Source organism: Schistosoma mansoni, chromosome 1 (assembly GCF_000237925.1).
Source record: "Schistosoma mansoni strain Puerto Rico chromosome 1, complete genome".
Taxonomy (NCBI): Eukaryota; Metazoa; Platyhelminthes; class Trematoda; order Strigeidida; family Schistosomatidae; genus Schistosoma; species Schistosoma mansoni.
In genome coordinates, this window is record NC_031495.1 from 20,071,626 (window position 1) to 20,095,534 (window position 23,909).

Below are 23,909 nucleotides of genomic sequence, written 5' to 3' on the forward strand. Positions count from 1 at the left end.
TTAAGTATTTTGCGAGTGAAGTCTCCGCTGTATCCCTCCCACCTTAAAGTATATCAGATAGGCGTAGGTTGGAAAATAAGAACGAGCAGTATTCGACGATGGTTCTTACGCAGGCTTTATACAGGATGATTTTAGTTTCGTTTTGAAAGAAATTACGAAGGATGAAGCCAAGCAATCTCCGCATTTGAGATCCTATAGTTGAGATATGTTCAGAGAAGTTAAGACTGTCAGAGTAATGTACCCCAAGGTCAGTTACTGATGTCAGTCTGAGCAGTGGGTTTTTGTTAAGTGCTAGTTTTAGTTTGAGTGACGTGTTTCCAATACATAGCCAACCACATTTCTCTGTGTTGAGCTCTAGCCCCCAGCGTTTGCACCAGTCGTCTACTTTGTTGAGTTCATGTTGGATCGTTTGCATAGTACTTCGTACATCACCAATGTCAGTTTTATAGATGACTTTTAAGTCATCAGCGTAAAGGTAGGTCTTACCTGTGGTAAAGCACTTGCATATATTGTTGATATAAATTATAAACAGCAATGGACCCAAGACACTACCCTGCACAACACCACTGGTTATTGGTCGAGGTGTAGATGTTGTAGAGTTAATTTTGGTTATTTGGTATCTGTTTGTGAGGAAAGACTTAATCCATTGCAATAGGGGGTTTATAATTCCAACTGACTGGAGTAACATAGTTATCTATATGCAGGGAATGATCGGATATAGATGAATTGCACCACGTTTCCGTAATAAGTACAATAGTTGGATTTACAAGGAATGAAAGGGTTTTTAGGTGAGTAATTTTATTGGGCAGAGAGCAGGCATTGAACGAAAGAATAAGATATTGAGAATTACCATGGTGAAGCAGGTTAGAGTATAAATCACAATTAGTATTTTCATGAATACTCATAGGATTAGCTAAGAAGAGAGTTGTGTTGCAATCGGAAATGGATTCAACAACTTTGTCATCATTTGAAGTATGTTTACTGTTGCCGGCAGAAAAGCCGGCGGAAGTACAAAAAATGTCTTCTCACTATTATTGGATATAACATTTGGTAAAGGAATAGTATACATATTTGGAGCCGGGCCAAGAAGGCTATCAGGTCTATGTGTGCGACCAAGTGGTCGTTTACAATTTAGATTGCTATTTATACCTGACGTATAGGGAACATGTTCTAAACGCCTATTTCCAAGGTTTGTGGTTGATTTTGGCTCCTTCATAATTTGAAGAGGGTCGTGTGTTGTTAAAAATGCTTGAGATGGATTGCAAGGTTCGAGTATATCGACGTTAAGCATGTGGTCAGGCAGATAATTTTTATGACCAGTTTTTCCGTTATCCGTTGCACAGTCACTGTAACTGGTTGTTGCACTAACAGCGATTTGGACTGTGTTATCACATTCGTAATCAGTACAACTACTTAGGGTTGAATCTAAGTCAACATTCTTAAAAGGATGGGCATCACCTACATTGGGACTACTTTCTTTTGGGTTTTGAACTTTTGGAGATTCAGGAGAGTTTTTCGGTGGTTGCATATTCGTAAAGTTAGATGTCTGCTTAGGATCGGACTTAATTTTATGACCTTTAGGATTATGATACGCTTGGGTGTTTGATGCTGGTAGTGTGTAGTTATCTCGACCTGCTTTTCGTTGGCATGGTGTTCTATCTGGTAGAATCTTAATATCCTTGAAAATCTGTTTCTGTTTCAATGAATTGGAGGAATTTAAAAACTCACTAGAGTCTACAGATGAGTTGAATTTGAACAAGATCGGTGAGTGCATATCAAGGTGGCTTCTTTTTAATCTTGTGCATACATATGGTACGTGTGTCATATTGCTGGCTCTAAGCAGACTAATTTCCATATTTTTAAGGGCATGTGAGTCCGGTATATTAAACACAATTGCATTGCTAGATCACCTTATTCTTTCAAATGCCTCTGATGCAACACGATCTAGGAAGTCATTTATGTCATTCATTTGATCTGGAGTCTCTGTGAGGTTAGGGTTGATGAGATACTTGAGGGGATTGAGAATGTTCATGTCAATTTGCAGTCTTTTTATATCATTCGCATGGTCGCAGTTGTAATTATCATCATTGTTTACCAACAGAGTCTTCAACACGTCTGGAATGGAGACAACTGGTAAAAGCTTGTCTGCTTCCGGATGAACGGAGTAGCTCGTCTCGCTGAAACTGTCAGTAGCAATTTTAGATTGTGTAGTTTTCCTACGTTTGGCTGGACGCCTACAAGCAGGGGCCTTTAATTTCTTTTGTTGCATGATAAGAAAGTGACGTATAGCAGATGGATTGAACAAAATTTTGGAAGGAAAAAAAATCAATGCCAATGAGTGAAGTCTAGTAATCAAAACCTATGCTTAACACAAGGGTGAATGTATCGTGAGGACCGGTGAAAGTGTCGAAAAACAATGGATAAGAATAGCAGGAAGATATTAACGGTGACAAAATATACTGTCATAAAAAATAAATGAATAAACGTATGACAGACTCACCGAATTGAACAGGTGATTCCGGGAATTATGTGAGTTATATTATCCAAATACGATTTTGATGGAAGTATATGGAATAGTGAGTACAGTGCTTTGTCATACACGATTATATATATTTCTAGATATTAGGTAGAGATCCGAATAGATCCTGTAAATACATAAAGTACGTGTGTTGTAGCATCAAAACACGATATAATGAACAGAATACAAATATGAAATTATATTCCTCGCCGAATATGATTATATACGGTTTTTGGAATGATAGAGGAAGGTTATATCGTATAGCCAAAGTGAATATACAATTATTTGATTGTGAGTTATTGTATGAATATGATCATATATACCATCAATAAGTTTAAATTAAGATCTTATAGTATAGCATACAATTTGCAGCCTAAACGTGAACAGATCAGAATTAAGTTATCTTCCGTAATCCCAAGAAAAGATAATCCATCCAGCTCAGTGAGAATCCTAGAAAAAGAAAAACTGTAGGCCACGGCCAAAAAGTAACGTCCTCAGGCTAAATGTCACCAGGCTAACTAGAGTAACTTCTTATGGGAAGTTCGTAAAATTGATGAAACCATCAACAAAATTGGCTAACAAATTGACTTATAATTATGGTTCAATGATTTAGTTTCCTCGTTATCTTCATTCGCTACAGGTGACTACAGTATATTTCTCTATCAGTTCCTGATTCAGTCAATATCTTAAAACCTTTTCAGTCTCAGTGGAGGTTTAAAGGTACAACCATGCTTTGCAAATTATCATTATAAGTAGTCGAGCAAGTCTGAAGATAGTGTCGAATTTCCCCCAACACTAAGTTTCAAGCTATTATCGTAGACATGAGTCGAGAGTGTACTCCCCTTGGTTACAACTTATGTTCCCCCTGATAGTCACATGAGCATTACTCATTGTCTGCCATCCTGTAAAGGTTTATTTGGCATGAAGCATCGTACAACACCACAGCGCCTATGTTTATGGCACATAGGCTTGGTTGATTTCAGCAATTCTTAACCACTTTATTTGTAATTAGTCGTTTTATACCTTATGTCAAACATAATGCTTGCAACTAACTTCTATGCACCATCAGCCGGTAGATATGAGTATAAATAACATTTAGTCTAGAGCATGTTTCTGACGAATACACCCATGTTTAACCAATTACTGTCAGCTATCTCTCCAAAATTCACATAATTATAACTTTTCACGCATTGAAATAATTTTTGATAACAATTAATATGTATTAGTAGTTTTAATAAATCATATCACGGTCAAACAATGACAAAATCGAGAAAATCTCTCTGTAACTAAATAAATCTTGTCAAACTTCACAAACTAACTGAAATTTTAGTCAAAATTCCTCTTCTCCACGAGCACACTTTTTTTCATTTAGCCTACTAATGCAAATGCATTTGGAAATCAACTCATACGGACAATATACCGGCATAAACGTCAACTGACTTTCTAATTTGAACGGAAGGTAATAATGATATCAAAACCGACACAACATTGATTGTTTTTCTATTTCTAAACACGAAATACTTATACTCCCCATGGGTTAAGCCATTGACCAACGGTTATCACTAGGCATCTTACTACGACTTATTAAAATATTTCTTAATTACTGTAATTCCGCTTTGTTTAACTCCTAAATAATCTGAATGTAGATTTCCACTTTGCGCGTGTTAAGAATTGAACCAAACCTTTTGAAACTGTGACATGTATTGGTAAGCAGAGATGGATAGTGGCTAGCAGTGGAATCCAGGACGTGCGTTTCGTCCTATTTGGGACTCGTCAGCTGGATGTACCTGCATCTCAGAGTTGATGTTCACTCTGGGGTTCGAACACAGTACCCCCGCTTCAAACGCCATCACATTATCCACTCGGCCACTGAGTCCTGATAGCCACTTGCTTGTGCGATGGGGTGAAGTTTAAATTTATTTAGTATCCATCTCTGCTTACCATGCTTGTGAAACAAGGCTATATTGAGGCAATACGCACAGTATGTACATATGCCAATTAGAGACTGACCAGTTGCAGTCCTAACAAATCGATGGGAAGATTCAAACAAACAATACTGAATGAATGTAACATGTATTTCCCGAACAGTTGCTGCCGCCTTATTTTTGATTTATGTTTCAGCTTATCGATCCTGGGGGACCCTTATTATTCTTTTGGTACCTCTGGCGCACAACAATTCCAATCTATGTGGTATTGAACCAATGTCACGTTGATTCCTTTGGGAGGGTATCGTAGTGGTAATGGTCCTAAACACACAATCCTCAGAGCTGAACATGAGATAACTGAGGAAATAGATATCCAACATTTGACACGAAGAGAAGGTCAACAATGGTGAACGCGGAAATATTCAGTTCAACTGAGTTAAATCAGATGGCGTGGTTTAGCCTTGAAGACGTGGTCATTCCGTATAACTTGTCCTAACTCATATTAAATATATTAATCTATCTTCAACCTAAATGTGTTCGTTACAAAAGCTAAACGTTATCTCGGTGATTGTTACGATCAGACTTGCCAGAATAGACGATGATGTGAATTCCACGTAAGACCTTATAGATTGGTCAGACACATCATGACATCTACAATTTTAGAATTTGTCCTATTATCATTATAATACTGATAATGAAGTTGACCACAATTCTACAACCATAAGTAGTTATTAAAAGACTTACAACAGTGTTAAATAGGATTGACACCTATTTCTTGTCAGCACCAATTGTGACATGCGTAATTGTCTTCCTTTATAACATACATAGAAATATTTCAATTACGGCAAACATTTGAGGCCACTAATGATGACCAGGGTTGCTCAACGTCGCATATAAGATACGCATGTAATGCTTAACAAAAATTCATCACAGAATCTCATCATGAACACTAAATAGCAAGTAGTAATCGGCACTGTTTAACATGATCAATCATATTTGAGAGTTATTTAGAATTCGTCCGAAAATTTAACAATTATCTACTGGAGAACTGATTAATATCATGTTTTTGCTGTTTCTAGTTCTAGTTGGCTTGAATGACCAGATTAAAGTTAACTGAACATTCTAGCAGATACAGAACAACTATTGAATCAGAATCTTCTTAATAGTGATAAAAAGTGAGTAGCAAGAGAATTATAATGGGCTAGTATAAGCATGAAAATACATTAACTCAGCTTATATTCCTAAACGTACAGAAAGGATGTGCTAGTAGAACACAGACACATATATATGAGAAATATGAGTCACCAGGAGAGTGAGTGCTTTCAAGTTCAAACACATATCCACAACTACGGTAATTTTGGAAAAATAAATCCACGGAATGTCAGATATAGATCCAAAATGTTCGTATATAATTGACAGGGAATATCATGTGTGACTTGAGCCGAAATGTGACAAGGGACTTCTATTAAACAGAGAATGACAGTCAAAATGTCAGAAGCAGGTGTGTATGCGAACACGTGTATTTAGCGAACGGGAGTCAGTAAGATATGCGAAAAGTAAAAAGGAATAATGGAAGTCAGCCTACACAAAATCTTTTAGTCAATATAGTCTTTGCGTACAATGAGTTGAATTAAGAAAAATTACAAATGATGAAAAAAATTGTTTACAATCATCCCTACAGAATGCATGACATAAATTGAAGTGAACGGTAAAAAATTCAGTAAATGGACTAGAAATAATGATAACCAAAAACATTTGACATGTCACATGTACACGAAAATGCCCAAGTTTACTTATGTAGTCGTCGTGTGAACATACAGATAAATAAATTTCACGCCAAAATCCAACATTCACAATCTTTTGTCAGACTTATTTGCCCATAAACTATAGCCTTGACGTATTTGGCTAGTATAAGGTCTATTTTTCCAAGAAAACACCAAATACAAGTATCAGCCATGGCAGATATAAGTGTATGAATGAAATAATCTGATCTGTAGACAAAATGTATCAGTCTGACGGTTCAAAGAACTTCTAGGTAGTTAATTCTGTCAGTCAATAGTGAACACTATGACAGCTTGCATTCAAGGGTTTATTAGTCATATTGCCGTTGTTTTACTAACTGTGCCACAACAAACACGACCTTGAGTTATTTCAAAAGTGACCTTGTCGAGCGACGTTTGAGGACAGTCTCACTGGTTAGGTTTGAGGGTTAGGGTTAGGAATCCGGGTAAGAAATCGGGGCTGATTATCATTGTAAACTGACATCGTTTATAATTCAGAAATATCTGATAGGCACATGGATGGATTCATTTCACATCAAAATCAAGGGGTGCCATTCTGAATCTGGTTTTTCTATATACTGTATATATACTCTATATATAATGTGGGTCCACCAGTTTTTCTCTTTAGGAATACAAGTTTTAATTCTTGGGAGATTTCCTGAGACAAACATTGACGTGATATCATAAAACTGGTTTGAGCTCTTGAATAACTTATTATGAACGCAACTTTGCTATATCTGTTTGCGTAAGCCTTCACTTAGCAACAAGTTATAATTCTGTAAATAACCACACAAATTCTTTTTAATGGTATAAGAAGTACATATATATTGTTTGGTTTCGCAGTGTGTATCTGGACTCTTGGGAATATATTCCCGAATGTTGTTATGATCGTGTTACATGGCAAATGACTATTCCTCGATAGTTGTCGATCAGTTTAAAAAGGAAAACTCATGCTTACTCATTATAAGCTTTTGAATTGCTCTTTAGTTTCTGCATAATATTCTTTGGGTCACTTATGTAAATAACAAATCATAGCTGGCTTGAACCGTTAATCAAACGGTTCCAAAAGTTGTATTGTTTGGTATCAAAAAGCATAAACTTTTACTATAGAGAAAAACTTGCCTGAGTACTACAATTGTCCAAAAGCTGGTTTGTATGTCGGTAATTTACTTCAGTTGACAGTTTACTCGTATGTTCTGATGTGCAGTTAGACCGAGGTGTTATATAAACTAATTAAAGAAACCTCACTTTTTGACTCCTTCCTCAAGTGACATGCAGTCTGTCTAATCCTTGTCACTACTTTTTCATGATGCTAGTTGCTCACTACTGTTAATTCAGACTGCCGTAGTATGAGTTTTTTCTAGTTTCTCATTTATTCTATTTTAGATAAAGCTGCTACTAGTTTGTTTAATAGTGCGACCCAGACAATAAGCAGCGGGTTGTAAGTGTATCTCAACCAAAGATGTTTCTTAAAATAAGTATTATCAGCTCTCAGTACAGTTACGACTTGTTTTTACACTTGGATTTGAACTTTTTATTTACGTCCGTTTGTTCTAAAATCTAGTATGCGCGCTCTCTGTAGTCAGACGGAATAACAGATAAGTGGGTTTTCGCAAATAATATAATATTTCCTTTCCTAGTTGCTTACTTGAATTCTTCTACTGTATAAACGACTTATAATGTCTATTTGTTTTGTAAAACAGATATTATGAAAATATAGCCATCGTCGGCCTATTTGTTTGACTTTTGTTATTGAAACTAGTCGATACATTTATGCATTCAAATAAATTTTGTCGTAGTCAGTAAGCTAATCCATGCAACCTTCAATACTGAGGAATGTACAAACCTTATCATGGAAACCTTTCTGCCAGCTACCGCTTCCAGTCCGCAAGTGCTCTACTAAGCATCTATTATTTTTAACTGAAAATTCTATACAGGTAAGTAACAGCCCAAATATTCATTTAGTTACCCACCATTCTGTCGTCAGCGACTAAAACAAATCGAAGCAAAGGGATTTCTTATGAGAATCCTAGTGGATAGTGGAGGATGTTCGGGATTCCAGTATAAATTTCAACTTGTAGATAAAATTCAAGAAACCGACAAGTATGTTTTATAATTCTAGAAGGCTTATCTGATTGGATTTAAGAGTAGTCAAACAAGATGGCGTCGTTGTAGTTGTTGACGATGTCTCGCTCGAATTTATCAAGGGTTCAACAATCGATTATGAAGATGAATTGATTCGATCTGGTTTCTGTGTTGTTGACAATCCACAAGTTGACAAAAGTTGCTCTTGCGGTGTTTCATTCAGTACTAAACTTGACTAACTAAACTGTTTTCTTAATTAATCAACGTTTTTGTCTAGTACTTGTAAATTGTTCCGAATATAGTAACTACCTACTACCTTGAGGAGTTTTACATTTTAAATAAAATTTAACGTTTATTTAGGAGTGAATTGTTCTCATGCAAGATTCTTTCTTTTTCTAGTATAATTGAACTATCCAGCCTGGATTCAGTTCTTTTCGCTAGACAGAAATTATGAATCCACCTATAGAAAATAAATTGATAATAAAAGAATGCACTAAGAATGATACAGATTGTGAATTTACAAACACTATCGTACTAAGTAATGGTTTATATTTGGAAGAAGCTTTTGAATGCACTAATTCTTTGTTTTCAAAACTCAAGTCTCCTGAACCAATTGGAGATATTACAGAAAACACTGGTGGTTATAGAGATCCTACTGATGCTTCAGTTATAAGTAACACTGAACCAAAAGATTCTAGCTTCTTGTCACCTGAGTTTTGTACAAATTTACTAGACATACAAAACTCTGACAAGGTTAATAACTCTTTTCAAACTGGTGCAGAATCAGAAAAAGAATTATTTTTCGAGGCCATGACTAATCAGAGTGATTCAGAAAATAAACAGGATAGTTTTGAAATGAATGAATGCACTAATGTACAGGCTGAAGAATCAGAAAATATTATGGTTCTTGAACGTGAAAAAGTAAACTGGATGTATTCGTCTCCAAAAGTGATTGCCTATGCTGATTCTGAGTTTCAACTGTCGGGAAAATTGCCTTTACTTAATAATTACCTTCGAGGTTGTTCATGGTATGCTTGAAATTCTTAATATTTTTAAAATTATCTACTCTTTGAGCATTCTAGTTTATTGTCAGAAAAATTCTTTTTACTTATGAAAATAAGTTTTATATTACATCAGAGCTGTTGAGACTACTTCCTATACAATGAGAGTGCATATGTTATTGGATAATCTTTTCATTCAAAGCCTACATCTTGATTTTTCCTTCATATGTTAATTTTTAGAACAATTTAATCGAAATGTTGGTCATTTATATAATTCAATCTCACTATCTGAAACTGTCACTTTTTAATCGCTATTTTGATTGGTTTCTCTTGAACTTACCAAATTAGTTAAGATGAAGACTTAAAAGAAGAAAATGTGATGTTTCCCTAAGCTATTACGCAAGATCAAATTCGGGAGGTCCCGAAGACATACATAATTAAATGAGTTGACAATAACAATAATTTTTAAGGGCATCAAATTAAGTTTATAGAAGGTGACTTAATGTTCAGTGCTATTTAGTGCTACAGTTACAGACTATGCCAAGATAGAAATCTAGTGTGAAGTGTTATTCTCTGTACTACCGTCATATCTTGTTTAAGTCTACAGATTAATTTTTGAGGTTCATCTAGAAACTTCTCTGTTCCTTAACAGTGTTTTAACTGTTTACCACATTTCCTCGTTAAACAGAGTAAGAGAACTTATGTGGTCTCAGAGATTGCTTTGATAATTCGATGTAGTGGGATGGCTAAAAATTAGCGTCATTATCAGTAATTGTGTCCTTACGTTTATTCTTGGCATAGTTTGTTTCGTGTTTGAACTTATTCATTCTGATGTAGTAATCTTCTTTAATTAAGTGTGCTCGGCATATTGCTGAAATATCCTAATAAATAGTTGCATACGATCGTGTAAGCTCGGATTTTAACGCTACTGTAACTCCTTCTCGACGGTTCTTTCTGCTAAGTAGTTCTTATCACAAATGAATAGTAACGTTTTTCGACTGTTTAAATCATGGTTCAACCTCGGGTCATTGATTTACAAAAGTTTCGGGTTAGTCGAATGTTAAATCATGTGACACTTAGTGTAAACTTACATATTTCTGATGGTTTTTAGTATTTTAAATGCGTACAGAATGCTTTTTTCAGGAAACATACGTAGTTTTCCAGAATGAACATGTGGTTAACTTCAATATTTTTAACAAGGGATTTTTCTAAGGCAATCAAGCTGCAGGTTGGGGACTTATGCTTCGTTCAAAGATTAAGACTCATTTATTGAAATATGAACTCAAGATTTGGTAAAGGTGTGCACCGACGCAAGTGTCAAATCAGCACAGACGGAACCAATGAGATGAATATCAAAGGACTCTTAACAGTAGGGTTATCGGTGATGTTACAAATTATGAACGTCGAGAGTATTGTTCGACTAAAAGGTATGAAATAAGGCAGTAAGTAGTAGGAACTAACATTTAAAATCGCGATCCTGGGGAAGATGATGAGTACATGCGCGCTCTTATGATCAATTCAGGGTCAAGTTACCCAACATTTTTAACTATCGATGCTGTTGTTGTGCTGTTCCGGGTCATATAGTCTTCATCTACCAACACGGCTCGCATCATTCACTAAATTTGCGAAATAATGCTACGTTTTGGTTTAGGGGCCCCTGGTTTTCTCCCAACCTACTCCGCTAACTAGCTTTCCGGTAGTCGGTGACTGAGCGTATATAACGCATGTCCTATCCACTTCGATCGATATTCACAGTCTAAGAAATTGATTCTCCCATCTTTATTGTACTCAACAACTAAATTGGGACTGTTCATCCGGCTGTTCTACTATGCTTTTAATAAATCTGTGGTCAAATATTAGTAACTTTAAGTTTAAAAATCACATTTAAAAGTTGATCTCATCCGTTGCAAAAGATAACATCTTTCTAAAGGTTTGATTCTGATTATGAGCGTGTTGGTATAAGCGTACCCGTGGAGCCTAATAAAAGCATAAAAGTCATAACGTTTTCACCGACTTCCTACTACCTTGTCAATATGTTGACAGTCTGTCATTGTTACTCATTCATAATGTAAATAATAGTATATGAATTTGTTTATTATTAAAATTTTTTAGGTCTCCAGATGGTTCTTGTATTCTGACAAACAGTCACGATAATATTCTTCGTCTTTTCAATCTCCCCTCCTCAGTTTTGGAAAATAACAGTTCAGAACTCTCCTATTCTGAACCAGAAGAAATGGTATGTTTTATTTGTTTATTGTTTTTAATACACTTAATTTTGGTTTGATGTTTAGTCACTAAAATTTTCAAATTAGGTATCTAATAAAGTAATTAATCCTGGCAGCGACATTCCATTTATTGGCTGGGCGTGGTGGCATGCGCCTGTAATCTAGCTACTTGGAGGCCAGGGTGCGGGATGGATTGCCCCCAAATGCCCTGGTACGGCCGAGAGTGGAGAGAGTCCGCTCTCCCTCTCGAAATACTCTCACATGGCCAGCGAATATATAGCCTCTGCCAGGGAAGTCCTACTCACTGCCTTCTCGTGGCGGGGGTGTTGTTTACGAAATTGAGAGGACGAAAAGCGAATGTCCGGCGCTTTAACCGGGTTGGTGGACAAGGCGAGTCCACCTAGGGGAGTTGGAAAACCCTGATTCCAAACCAATGGTGCACATGGGCTCCAGTATCCTGAGGGAACAAATTGCGTACGAATCAATCGTTGATCACCGGCTACCATGGGACTGCATCTCCTCACGATGCTCCACTGCCTTGTGGGTTAGACCTTTAGGTCAAAGGCTCCGGGTGTGGGTCCCTAAGGAAACCACCTGCTTCAGTTTGGGCACCTGGGCAGTATCACAGCCCTCAAGCAAATCGAATGAGATTTGTAGGGCGCATATGTATCCGGTGCTTCCTTGTACCAATATTTGTGTGTTTAAATAAATAATAAATAATAATTAACGTTTTGTTATTTTTGGTTCTTATTAAGACTCAATGGTTTTGGCATTTAACTTTTAACTATAATAGACTTATTTGATGTAATCAAACTTGAATATTTTGGCAGCATTGGTTGCTTTTATACTGAATGAATACTGTCGACAATCAAGCTCATACTCTTGTTTCTGATTTCTACTTGTATTATTTTTCAATCATGATGTTCAATAATATTAGCTCACTGATTTTATTGTCATAGAAATAGTATACACTTATTGTACGTAGTGTAAAAAACGTAACTTGCGCAACCGTTCACAAGTATATATTGTTCATCCTAAGATTACAACTGCAATGTTTTGTTGACATACTAATTTAATGGAGATTTGCCAGTCATTTATAAAGCATTTTTGTATATTTACAGAGTTTTATTCTTCATTATGAACTAATTTTTGTGTAGTGCGAAATCGGTAAAATACCGATTCTAACTTATTTATCAGGTTGTAAGTTCAAGCGTCGGAAAATCCTAAATGTTACTGAGCTTTCAAATATATTCTCATCTCAAAAAATACTTGTCAGATTTTAACGTAAGATTAGTTATCAAAATTGAGCAAAAGCATTGAGGATGATGACTGGTCCAAATGTTAACTCAAACCTGTTACCTTGCCTATTCTGAATTCACTATGTATTTTTTACACGCAAGGTTACGTTTATAACTTAGTACACAAACCTTCCTGATTATTATTATTATTATTATTATTATTATTATTATTGAATTGTACTTCATTCTCTGCCACTTTTTATGCCTTAATTACTGTTCATGATTTACACTACTTCTCAAGTAGAGTTGATATTAGAGATACTGACAGAAACATATTGTAGTTGGTATGATCACCTGAAAATGTGACCTACATGTCATACACTATACTTCATCCAAATGGTTCCACACTAGTTGTCTACACTGAATAGGAACAAAGTTTAGCACTTCGCATCAATCTGTCTGAGTGGGGGATACTAAACTACATCAGACTATAAATATAGACAAAATAAAAAGGGTCCAGGTTTTCATTTACGACTCTTCTTAAATTATTTGTGCTGTTAATATGATAATTAATCATCTATTTCAAGTTTTGATGTAAAGACGTGAAGAAAAAAGACAAGTCAGTTGTTGGGGTAGTATGTCTTCATTGGTTGGGGGGTTTGTTTAACCACTGTCTATCCTAATATATATTACTAACAAGGATAGGAGTTTTTAAGTATGAGACGTGTAGAGAACCAGTTTTCAGTGAATTTATCGAAATAATAAAACACTATCAGAGGATTTATGTTGCCGAACTGGAAATCAGTTGCAATCATTTTTTTCTTGTTTAAACACTGAAAAAATATATATTGATACAATTTCACTGTGAAAGTGAAACAAATTGGACTGATATTATCATATGTGTGGTTTGATGTAAAAATCAATTCAGGTAAAAACTTAGTAATGTTATTGTTTTCAGAAATCTGTTCTCGTGATGCGTGAAAAAGAATTGATCTACGACTACTGTTGGTATCCATTAATGTGCTCTGTTGATCCAATTAGTTGTTGGTAAGCTTTCTCGATCATTCTTAATATCACTTATCTGTTTCGTATATGAATTATGCAAAGTTTTATTCGTAATTTTGTTCAGCTAACATTAATTGGGAGTCAAAGATTGTTACTTCGAACAAGATTTATGCTTTCATCACCTTTCAGTTATTTTCTACTGTAAAAATAAATATCCAATGATGTTTTACGTCAGTCAGTCAACTACAACGTAGGGCTAGGCACATATATGCATCGGTCCAAGTTGCCATACCTCATTGGCACAACAAGATTAACACCAAATTCATGGTAGTTAATATAATGGTGGTAATATATAAAAGAAAGATTGTATAAATGGAATTAGTACAGGAAGAAAGAAAGATATGAAACAATTTTAATCTCACAGTTTACGGGAAGACAGAGAGTGTATACATTTATGCCATTGTGATCGATTCTGAGCCATGTTACACAGAGTCTCCAACCATGGGTTACGATAGGGTTTACATCACTTGATTTAGGTATTAGATAAATGAGTTAATGTTTCTTCCTTCTTGTTTATCTGATTTAATTCTCCCTATCTTGAAGAAGTGTTTAAGTTTAATGTGTTATGATACTGGGTTTCACAGCAAAGATAGGCTAACATACAGAATAGTGACAAACACCGGATATTATAAGTATTCTTCATTCAGGTTGATGTAAAATAGTACGAAAATCAATAATAAATCTTCAAAAAAGGTTGTTAAACCATGATTCAGGATATGACTTGTATGAGAAAAGATAGTTATAGTGTCAGATTCACCGGAATAACTCTCCTGAGGTAGATTGAAGTCAGAAGACTGTCTTAGGTTCTCGGAATGTTTATATATAAATATATATAAATAAATGGTTTTACATTAAATAATAGTTAGCTTAGGTTGGAATTCACAATGGCAAAGTCGACAACAGCTATCACGTTTCAGCTCAGATATGGACAAAAATGAGCAGCTTAATATCGCGGACTGATAAAAAGATATACTAACTAATGGAACTGTCAGTCTAAGGTTAACTAATGAAATGCAAGAAAGAAAGTTGTACAATAAAAATCAGTTACTTATAAGTAATATCGTAATAACACTCACATTTCATAACATGTAATAACCAATTTTTATAATTGTTTGACTGGCACTTATTATATAAGCTTCCTCTTACAAGACCTGAAATAATGCCTTGTATATATGATTGTAAACCTTGATATATTGATTAAGTGGAGAACGCGTCGACAACTTCACTTGTCTTGGAAGTCTGATCAGCCCTAATGGGTTGGTGTCTGACAAAATCTCTGTACGGATTCTAAAAGCTCGTTTGGCTTTTGCCAAATTACGTCACCCATGGCGAAAGCGAGATATCCGTCTATCAGTTAAGGGACGAGTATATTGCGTGACAGTTCGCTCTGTTCTACTTTACGGCTGCGAAACGTGGCCAGTAAGAGTAGAAGATACTCGTAAGTTACTAGTATTTCATCACAAATATCTCATAAATATTGCTAGCATCTACTGGGATCACCGGGTAAGTAATAGTGAGGTTAGACACAGGGTATTAGGGAATGATAGTAAATCAGTTGATGAGGTCATGAATCTTCATCAACTGAGATGGTTGGGCCACGTGTTACGTATGCCTGAACACCGATTACCACGACGCTCTATGCTGACTAGTATTGGGGATGATTGGAAGAGAGTTAGGGGCGGCCAAACCAAAACGTGGCATCAGTGCTTGAAGCCACTAACTTCTAGTTTGAGCCACGTTGGTAGATGCAGACTACTTGGTTGGGGTCCGCGTGACTATCGTAACCAATGGTTGGAGATCCTGAGTGACATGGCTTAGAATCGATCACAATGGCGCAGGTGTACACACTCTTTATCTTCCCTTAAACCTTGAGATTAAAATTGCTTCATATATTTCTTCTTGTGCTATATCCTTATATACAACCTATAATTTATATACTACCACCACCACTAAATTAACTACTTCTATGAATCCGGTGTTCATCTTGTTGTGCTAGCGAGGTATGACAACTTGGACCGATGCATATATGTGCCTGGTCCTACGTTGTATCTGACTGACTGACTGGAGATCTCTTATGTGAATTTCGTATTTTCAAAATTAAATATGAGGAACCCAAGTTATGTATTCTCAATAAACTAACTGTTCTTTATCATACGATACATATATTATGTATATACGAAATCCGTACCAAATACAATACTAGGGAACTATTGAAAGACAGAGCGGACTTTAGATAACTATTCCATCGTCTAGATTTATCTTTCTTTAGTTTATTCCTTTTTTGTCTAACAGTGGGATGCAGATTATACCCCTAGTCAATCATTCATAAATTTTTGTTTTACAAAATAATACGATATGTTATTTGATTTATTATTGATATGTGAGATAACTTACTTACTAATGTAATAAAAAGTATAGTCATATGTACATGTTGCGTTCACATAGACAAAATATAGTCGTTTATTTAATTAGACATTTTTTGTTTAAATTTCCACTTAGGTTTAATGATCACTTTTAACAAGAATAATTAATCTGACGAATGATAAATAAGATTGTTTAGATCGTATATTATCTACTTGGTCATATGTTATGATTGTTAACTCATTTATTAGGTACAGATTTGCATACTTTGCTTTTAGTCACACTTTAAGTATGAGGGATAATGATACTACTCAATTATTCAAATATAAGTAGACAGAACTGGGTTTGAACTTATTTATTTATTTAAACACATAAATATTGGTACAAGGAAGCACCGGATACATATGCGCCCTACAAATCTCATTCGATTTGCTTGAGGGCTGTGATACTGCCCAGGTGCCCAAACTGAAGCAGGTGGTTTCCTTAGGGACCCACACCCGGAGCCTTTGACCTAAAGGTCTAACCCACAAGGCAGTGGAGCATCGTGAGGAGATGCAGTCCCATGGTAGCCGGTGACCAACAATTGGTTCATACGCAATTTGTTCCCTCAGGATACTGGAGCCCATGTGCACCATTGGTTTGGAATCAGGGTTTTCCAACTCCCCTAGGCGGACTTTCCATGCCCACCAATCCGGTTAAAGCGCCGGACATTCGCTTGAGGCTTTATGATTGAAAGTCAAATGACACTTAACTATTAAGGTATTGCTCAGTTTTGTAAATTTTCTATCATAAAAATGAAGGTTTCCTTTGTTGTTATTTTAATTTCTATATCTGTTTTCATTTGATAAAGATGAATGTTGGATTTTATCTGTTTAACATTGATTATTATCATTTCTTTTTAAAATGTATAAACTATAATTAAAGTTTAGCTAGTAGTAGTCGCCGAAATCCTATTCGACTGTGGGATGCATTCACTGGAGTGATAAGGGCAACTTATATTCCCATTAATCATTTGGTAAGTTTAATATGATGAATGTGTTTATGTGAAATCATTAATCGTTCACTGGTAATGCGTTTAAATTAGTAAAAAATTGACTTAGAAGTAAAATGAATTTGTTCAAAGTCCTGTTTTCATTTTATCTCTTTAAAAGGAGTTTTATTTAGTCTGATTTTGTTTCTGATTGAAAACAAACTAAAGCATAAGTTTACAGACCACTAGTCAGAATCTTCGGTTTGAGTACTGTCTTTTTGTTAAATAATCTTTAAGAAAAAATCTCATGCTTCTTCGGGAATCCATATCCCCACATCATTCAACTTTGTAGCCGTTAGACATTAACATCGTTGGATCCCGAGTCTGTGGTCTAGAGTTTAAGCGTCCTTACAAGACCTATTGTTTTAGATTCGATTCCCGCGTGCACTGTCGTGGCTGCGCACCACTGAGTCACATACTAAGACACAACAACCGTCCAGTGCTCCCAGTTTTCAACGATTGACTAACTTAGATCGGTTCATATTTTCTATGAAATTCAACAGTCTCTAAAACCCTATACTTACAAAGGCGTTACTACCGATACATTTTGGTGTTTAGTTTTTCAGTGTTTGAGTGGATGTTACGAGGTAGTTGACTCCCATAAAATTTATTCAAGTTATTAATTTTCAAGTTCCAATAATCCACAGATTATTCATGTAGTTAAAGTTCTAGTTACGTTTAACTACAAACGAAAATCGCTCGGATGTTTTCAATCAACATTAAAACTTTTATTTCGGGATAAAAGTTTTAAAAGTCAATTAACTTAAGAATAGTGGAGTCCTTTGTCGATGTCAACCATATGTAAATAACTTAAACACCGCAGAATTTAATAAAAGTGTTTCACTTCACAAAATCATTACAGTCCTTTAGAATGTATGGAGAGGAAAACAACAAAACTTTGGTATTTAGTGACCTTTTAACCTATTAGTATTATAATATTTCTCTCAAGTGTAATTTATCCCTCTCATTCTTGTTATGATCAAGCTTAACGGCAGACTATGATGCGCAATTTTTAACGCATGGACTGATGAGTATATTAGTCTTGATAGTTTACGGTTCACTTGACTTATTTTCTTAGCACTACACTTCACCTCAATATTTTGTACTCAGTGTTTTGTCTATCTGCTAGTGGTGCTTTAACGCTATCAATAGCTGAATAACCGTAACAATTCTCATAGCATTTATATCTAACAATTTATGCTTATAATCATTCAGTTGTTGTAGACTATGGTCATTCCTTTGTGGATAGTTTACTGTCGGTTCTTTAAATAGCATGAGTTGATAATAATTTCTGAGTGATGTTTCTTTACTCTTAACGAAAATTTGTCCGTTACGAAGACTAACAGATTTTGTTAACGTTCTACTCCTAAATGTTTAAGGTTAAACCATTTCTGAATTATTATTTTGTATCTTGCTGATATCAACACCCATCAGTAAACATAAAACTAAATGAAAATAATGGGACAAAGTATTCCTAACATTTATCAGTAGTTGCTCTTAAATGAATAAACAGGAAATTATCTGCCAAGTAAACATACAAACAGTAGGTTTTCTTTTCTTTTAGTTCGATGACAACAAACTGGTATTAATTCTACCCATACAATTTAAGCATTTTACAAATGTTTAGGACTATAAGCTGATTGAAACTACTTTGACCCAGACGTTCATAGTTTAATAAAATTTTTAATGTTTATTTTTTAATTCCGTAGGGTGAAGTTGTTTCCGCTTCCAGCTTGTCATTTTCTTCGAATGGTCAACGTTTGTACGCTGGATTTCACCGATACATTCAAGTGTTTGATGTTTCTCGTCCAGGGTCAGAATCAGTTAGGCGACCAAAACTTGGAAGTAAGGAATAAATAGATTTTAGCCTTGTTTAAAAGAATATAGCACTAGGTAATATATATCGTTAGGAGTTTCTCACTAAATATTTCAAATCATTTTAACCACTGTTTATTTGCTGGGATAACCGGGTAAGTAATAGTGAGGTTAGACACAGGGTATTAGGGAATGATAGTAAATCAGTTGATGAGGTCATGAATCTTCATCAACTGAGATGGTTGGGCCACGTGTTACGTATGCCTGAACACCGATTACCACGACGCTCTATGCTGACTAGTATTGGGGATGATTGGAAGAGAGTTAGGGGCGGCCAAACCAAAACGTGGCATCAGTGCTTGAAGCCACTAACTTCTAGTTTGAGCCACGTTGGTAGATGCAGACTACTTGGTTGGGGTCCGCGTGACTATCGTAACCAATGGTTGGAGATCCTGAGTGACATGGCTTAGAATCGATCACAATGGCGCAGGTGTACACACTCTTTATCTTCCCTTAAACCTTGAGATTAAAATTGCTTCATATATTTCTTCTTGTGCTATATCCTTATATACAACCTATAATTTATATACTACCACCACCACTAAATTAACTACTTCTATGAATCCGGTGTTCATCTTGTTGTGCTAGCGAGGTATGACAACTTGGACCGATGCATATATGTGCCTGGTCCTACGTTGTACCTGACTGACTGTTTATTTGTAACTTGAGTGCATGAGACTAAACTAGTTGAGACTCAAATAGCACACCGATGAAAAATAATGCTCATAATGAACATCTATGCAACACTAATTTTTCTTCTTGCAAAACTGAGCACCTTATAAATGTAATTCAGAACACTGAAAAAGTCAGCTTTTTATTATTGAGTATAGGTTGTAAGCTATTTTAAAATGTGAAAAATTCCAACACAATCTACCTGTGTAGTTAATTTTCAGCAGACTATCTTAATATTTGAATAGGAACATAAATATTACTTTGTCGTTGTAAGTTTAAATTCAAACAAACAAAATACTTTTTTTAATAAAGTTTTCAAACTGATATCTTGTGAATTACCTTTATATAGAGATCGTCATTGTTATTTTTTGATAATGACATGTGTAGCGTTCGCTGAGTGGTAAATAGTGCATCTGTTGAGTGTTACTCCCTTAGTCAGTATTAATTCAAAAATATACCTAACAAATCAAGCGTTTACTGGATATTTGTTACCTTATTTTATTATTAGTTAAATTTTAATCTTCACTTTAATCTTATTCTAAGTGACTACAACTTTTTTTAATATTGAATAGAAAAACCACTCCAAGGTGGTATAATATCATGTATTGGTGTTTTGAATGATCCTAGTAGAAATATCTACGCTACAGGTTCCTATAACGGGACTGTATGTATATTTTCTGAACCCGGTAATCTGATAACACGTTTATTTAGTCATCAATATGGAGTTACCCAAGTGATGTTGACAAAAACATTTGCAGGAAAAAATGGTGCACCATGGTATGTTCTTGTTGGTGGTCGAATGGATTCGCGTATATTTGTTTGGGACGCAAGAAATCTAGTAAATCCAATCACAATACTTCATCGACGTATTGAAAATCATCAGAAATTTCAGTTTGATGTAGAACCGTGAGTCTACCATGCTTTTTCTCATGTTTTTTTGTTGAGATTCCCACATTCCGTTCTTTTGCTGTTTTTTGTCGGGTAAATGTTATCAGAACTGTTATTCTGGCTAAAATATTTGATCATTCTGTGATAATAGATAATTGTTTCATCACTACTGGTCTAATTTTTAATGCCTACTTATTATCTGTTATGCAGGTAAAAAAATAATAAACTATCCTTAATATAAGAGCACACGTTTATTACAAAAGTTTGATTCATGTCACTTTAAGTGCCGTTCATTCGATATAGCGGAGATAGGCTTCAGTGATTACTTATAAAACACTGTCACTTGGGTATTTTTGTCACAAAATTAGTTTTTAGTTATTTCGATTTTAAATCGTTCTGATAGCTTACAACTCTCTTTTTGTGTAATATTTGAAGTGAAGATATATAAATTTATATATTCTAAGTTTCTTACGAAGTGATGATCATATTGAGTTAAGCTAGCGATTTTTATCTGTTAAGGAATTACTACTGTATCTAAGATACCGATTCCAGTCTAAAATCTGTAGCCTCTTCATTAATGCTGAATATCAAATTTGAGTGCGAATTCTCTCACGTTTTCAGTTTCAGGCGGTCAAATTACTTGTTTTTAAGGAGATAACAGTCCACTGTGACAGTTACCGAAATAGGTGTGCTCTCCGTAACTGCCAAAGTGAATACATGTATGTATTGAGATCTATGGTATTTAATAATACTCACTTGCTTATAAAAAAAACTAAACGTAGTCCATGTTAAAATAGGAAGAAATATTTTTCTGTTTAGTACATTAAAGTATTATTAGCGTTTTAACCATAATATAAACTGTTTACATTCATGATGTTTCAATAGATGCACTAAAAGTCTTTCATCTGCAATTTATTTCCCTTTATTTCTAGCACTGGTCGTTATCTATTTACTGGCAGTCAAACTGGTGTTGTTTGTGCATACGATTTACCTCAATGTATTGATCAATTTTCTGAAAATGGACATACCTATTCTTCAAATTGGCGAGCACATTCTGACAGTACAAATGGTGTCAGTGTACATCCTAGTCTTCCTATTATAGCTACTTCCTCAGGTCAACGTAGAATTAAACAACCAAATTTAAAGAATGTATGTAAAAAGCAACGTACAACAGAAACAACATTAGAAGTTCAACAACCTCTCTCCGATAAAAATATTTCATCTAATCAATCAGCATTAGACAGCAGTGATAGTGAGAGTAGTAGTAGTTGTGATGAGAAAGAGTTAAGTGATAGTGAAGCTGTTTTAATGACACCATCAGTTTTAGTTACTGGTAGTAGTACAATATCATCAGGTGAAAATGAAACTAATCCAACAGTTGAAGAATTTCCTTTAGCTTTAAAAGGCAAACTAACATTGTTACCAAAAGAAAATCGTTTAAAATTATGGACATTTCCTTTATTAGTGACTACATAAATTTTTTCTTAATTTCTATTTCCCTTTTTTATAATTTTTATCTTGTATATATAAAAGAAGAAAAAGAGATATATTTTTCTTATATACTAATGTTATTAGTTTATACTTAGCGTCGTGTTTTAAAGTTATAAAACAGTATATATGTATTACATAATTTATTTGAACTAAAGTGATAATTTCAATTCGCTAATGGACAGCCACACGTTTTATCCTAACTAATAGCTTCCAGGTTTTCAATGGTGGTCTAACATCGATCGATTCATGATCTCAATCAAAAATTTAACAATCTCCACAACCTCATACTGATAAAATCAAATAGTTGTCTAAATGAAATCATTCAAATCGAATTTATGAAGCCAAGTATCGAGATTTTTGTCTTTTATTTAAAGAAAAATTAGACATGAGCGTTATCATGTTAAACATGTTGAAAGTGTATTCACACTTGAAAAAGACTAAACTTATAAATTTTGCCAGTTTTTTTTTAACAGATTATCATTTACTGACTCTGAAATATGAAGCTATAATAGTTTTTATTTTTACCAAGATGCATAGAGAGAATAGATCTAGGGTCTAGTTAATTTATTTTTGGTTCATTATACCCTGAGCGCCATGTACACCCCAACATATTTTTCAAATGGAAGAAAATATCAAATAAAATGATATGGGTTTTTATTTCTGTAAATCGAGTGCATGTACTGAACGTTAACTTCATCAAAATCATGCAAGTTATTTCACAACTCCAAAAAGGGGATTTCTAACACATTTCTGTTTTAGAATTAGACTACTTTGGTGTTTTATGCAAATGTATACTTATATTTATATATAACTAAATCTATCTATATTCGAATGATGAAAATACAAACTCTACGGACTCATAAAATATGTTTGTTTTAACATAAAAATGACATATCTCTCTGTGCTAATATATGGTCCAGCTAATTTTCTTACAATTCAGATTCACCGTATAGACTTGCTGCAAATGAGGTATAATCCAAAGCGCCACCATTTGCGACACCTGGTCCATTGTATGCTTTCATACGATTAATACAATAGTCAGCCAGTTCAGGTTCCAATTCACGTTTCAATTGTTCTGTTGTAATGTATGGCTTTATACAAATGAGAAGAAAAGAGAAACTTGCAGAAATATTGTGTATATATGTAGGAAAGGGTTATTAAATGCTCAATATAAAGGGACTATGACAAATCACTTACATAAATTGTAAGATAATTATCATTACTGCTAATTACATGAGATGAGTAATCAGCAACATTGGATAAGAATGTTTGACCCTGCTTTCTAAGTGTTCCGAATTAAGTAAGTTATGTTTACATTCTCAAACAATAAGAGCGACAACAAACAATAACTGAATTTTCATAAAAAGAGATTATTATTGAATATGTGAAAGTTCAGTAAACTTTTTTGTGATTTTCCCTCCTTTTCTAAGATCACCATACACATTTTCAAACTTTAAATCCGTTTTAAATTTAAGAAAACCTTTTTTGGCTAAATAAGGGATGCCTAACAGCAAATTCGATGAATTTCACAGCCTTCAAAACATGAAATGATGTTTTATTTTTCAAATGAAGATTTGTGAAATAGTTTAATAATTGTTTTGATACTTAGGATTTAATGTCAATAACTTTTATTTAGTTCAGAGAGTAATATGATAAGTTCCACAAAGCTATACTTCAGTTTTTCCACAGAAGTAAATTAATTATACTTTAGATATTTGTCTGTCAAGTGACTGATGTTCGTACAATTTTACGAA

The 23,909-nt window shown here is 34.6% G+C and overlaps 3 protein-coding genes across 3 annotated transcripts in view; 2 read left to right on the forward strand and 1 right to left on the reverse strand.

The window, feature by feature from the left end:
* The first annotated feature begins 6,608 nt into the window (after positions 1-6,608).
* Positions 6,609-8,626, forward strand: Smp_034530.1 (hes-B related). Its single transcript, XM_018793589.1, has 4 exons — positions 6,609-6,670; positions 7,928-8,161; positions 8,212-8,327; positions 8,371-8,626. Exons 2-4 carry the CDS (start codon positions 8,039-8,041, stop codon positions 8,546-8,548), a joined length of 417 nt encoding a protein of 138 aa, XP_018648086.1. The 5' UTR covers positions 6,609-6,670; positions 7,928-8,038; the 3' UTR covers positions 8,549-8,626.
* A 133-nt stretch (positions 8,627-8,759) lies between these two features.
* Positions 8,760-22,159, forward strand: Smp_140830 (hypothetical protein; the record flags this gene model as incomplete). Its single annotated transcript, XM_018793590.1, has 7 exons — positions 8,760-9,337; positions 11,423-11,546; positions 13,732-13,820; positions 17,124-17,214; positions 18,939-19,074; positions 20,349-20,682; positions 21,597-22,159. 7 exons carry the CDS (start codon positions 8,760-8,762, stop codon positions 22,138-22,140), a joined length of 1,896 nt encoding a protein of 631 aa, XP_018648087.1. The 3' UTR covers positions 22,141-22,159.
* Positions 22,160-22,793: 634 nt separating this feature from the next.
* The window catches only part of Smp_034550 (putative alpha-actinin), a gene marked incomplete at its 5' end in the record, with an annotated part of 40,671 nt that continues 39,555 nt past the window's right edge, over positions 22,794-23,909 (reverse strand). The window contains one exon of the mRNA XM_018793591.1: positions 22,794-23,246. Coding sequence (XP_018648088.1) covers positions 23,085-23,246 — 162 coding nt within the window. The 3' untranslated portion in view covers positions 22,794-23,084. The remainder of the gene's footprint in view (positions 23,247-23,909) is intronic.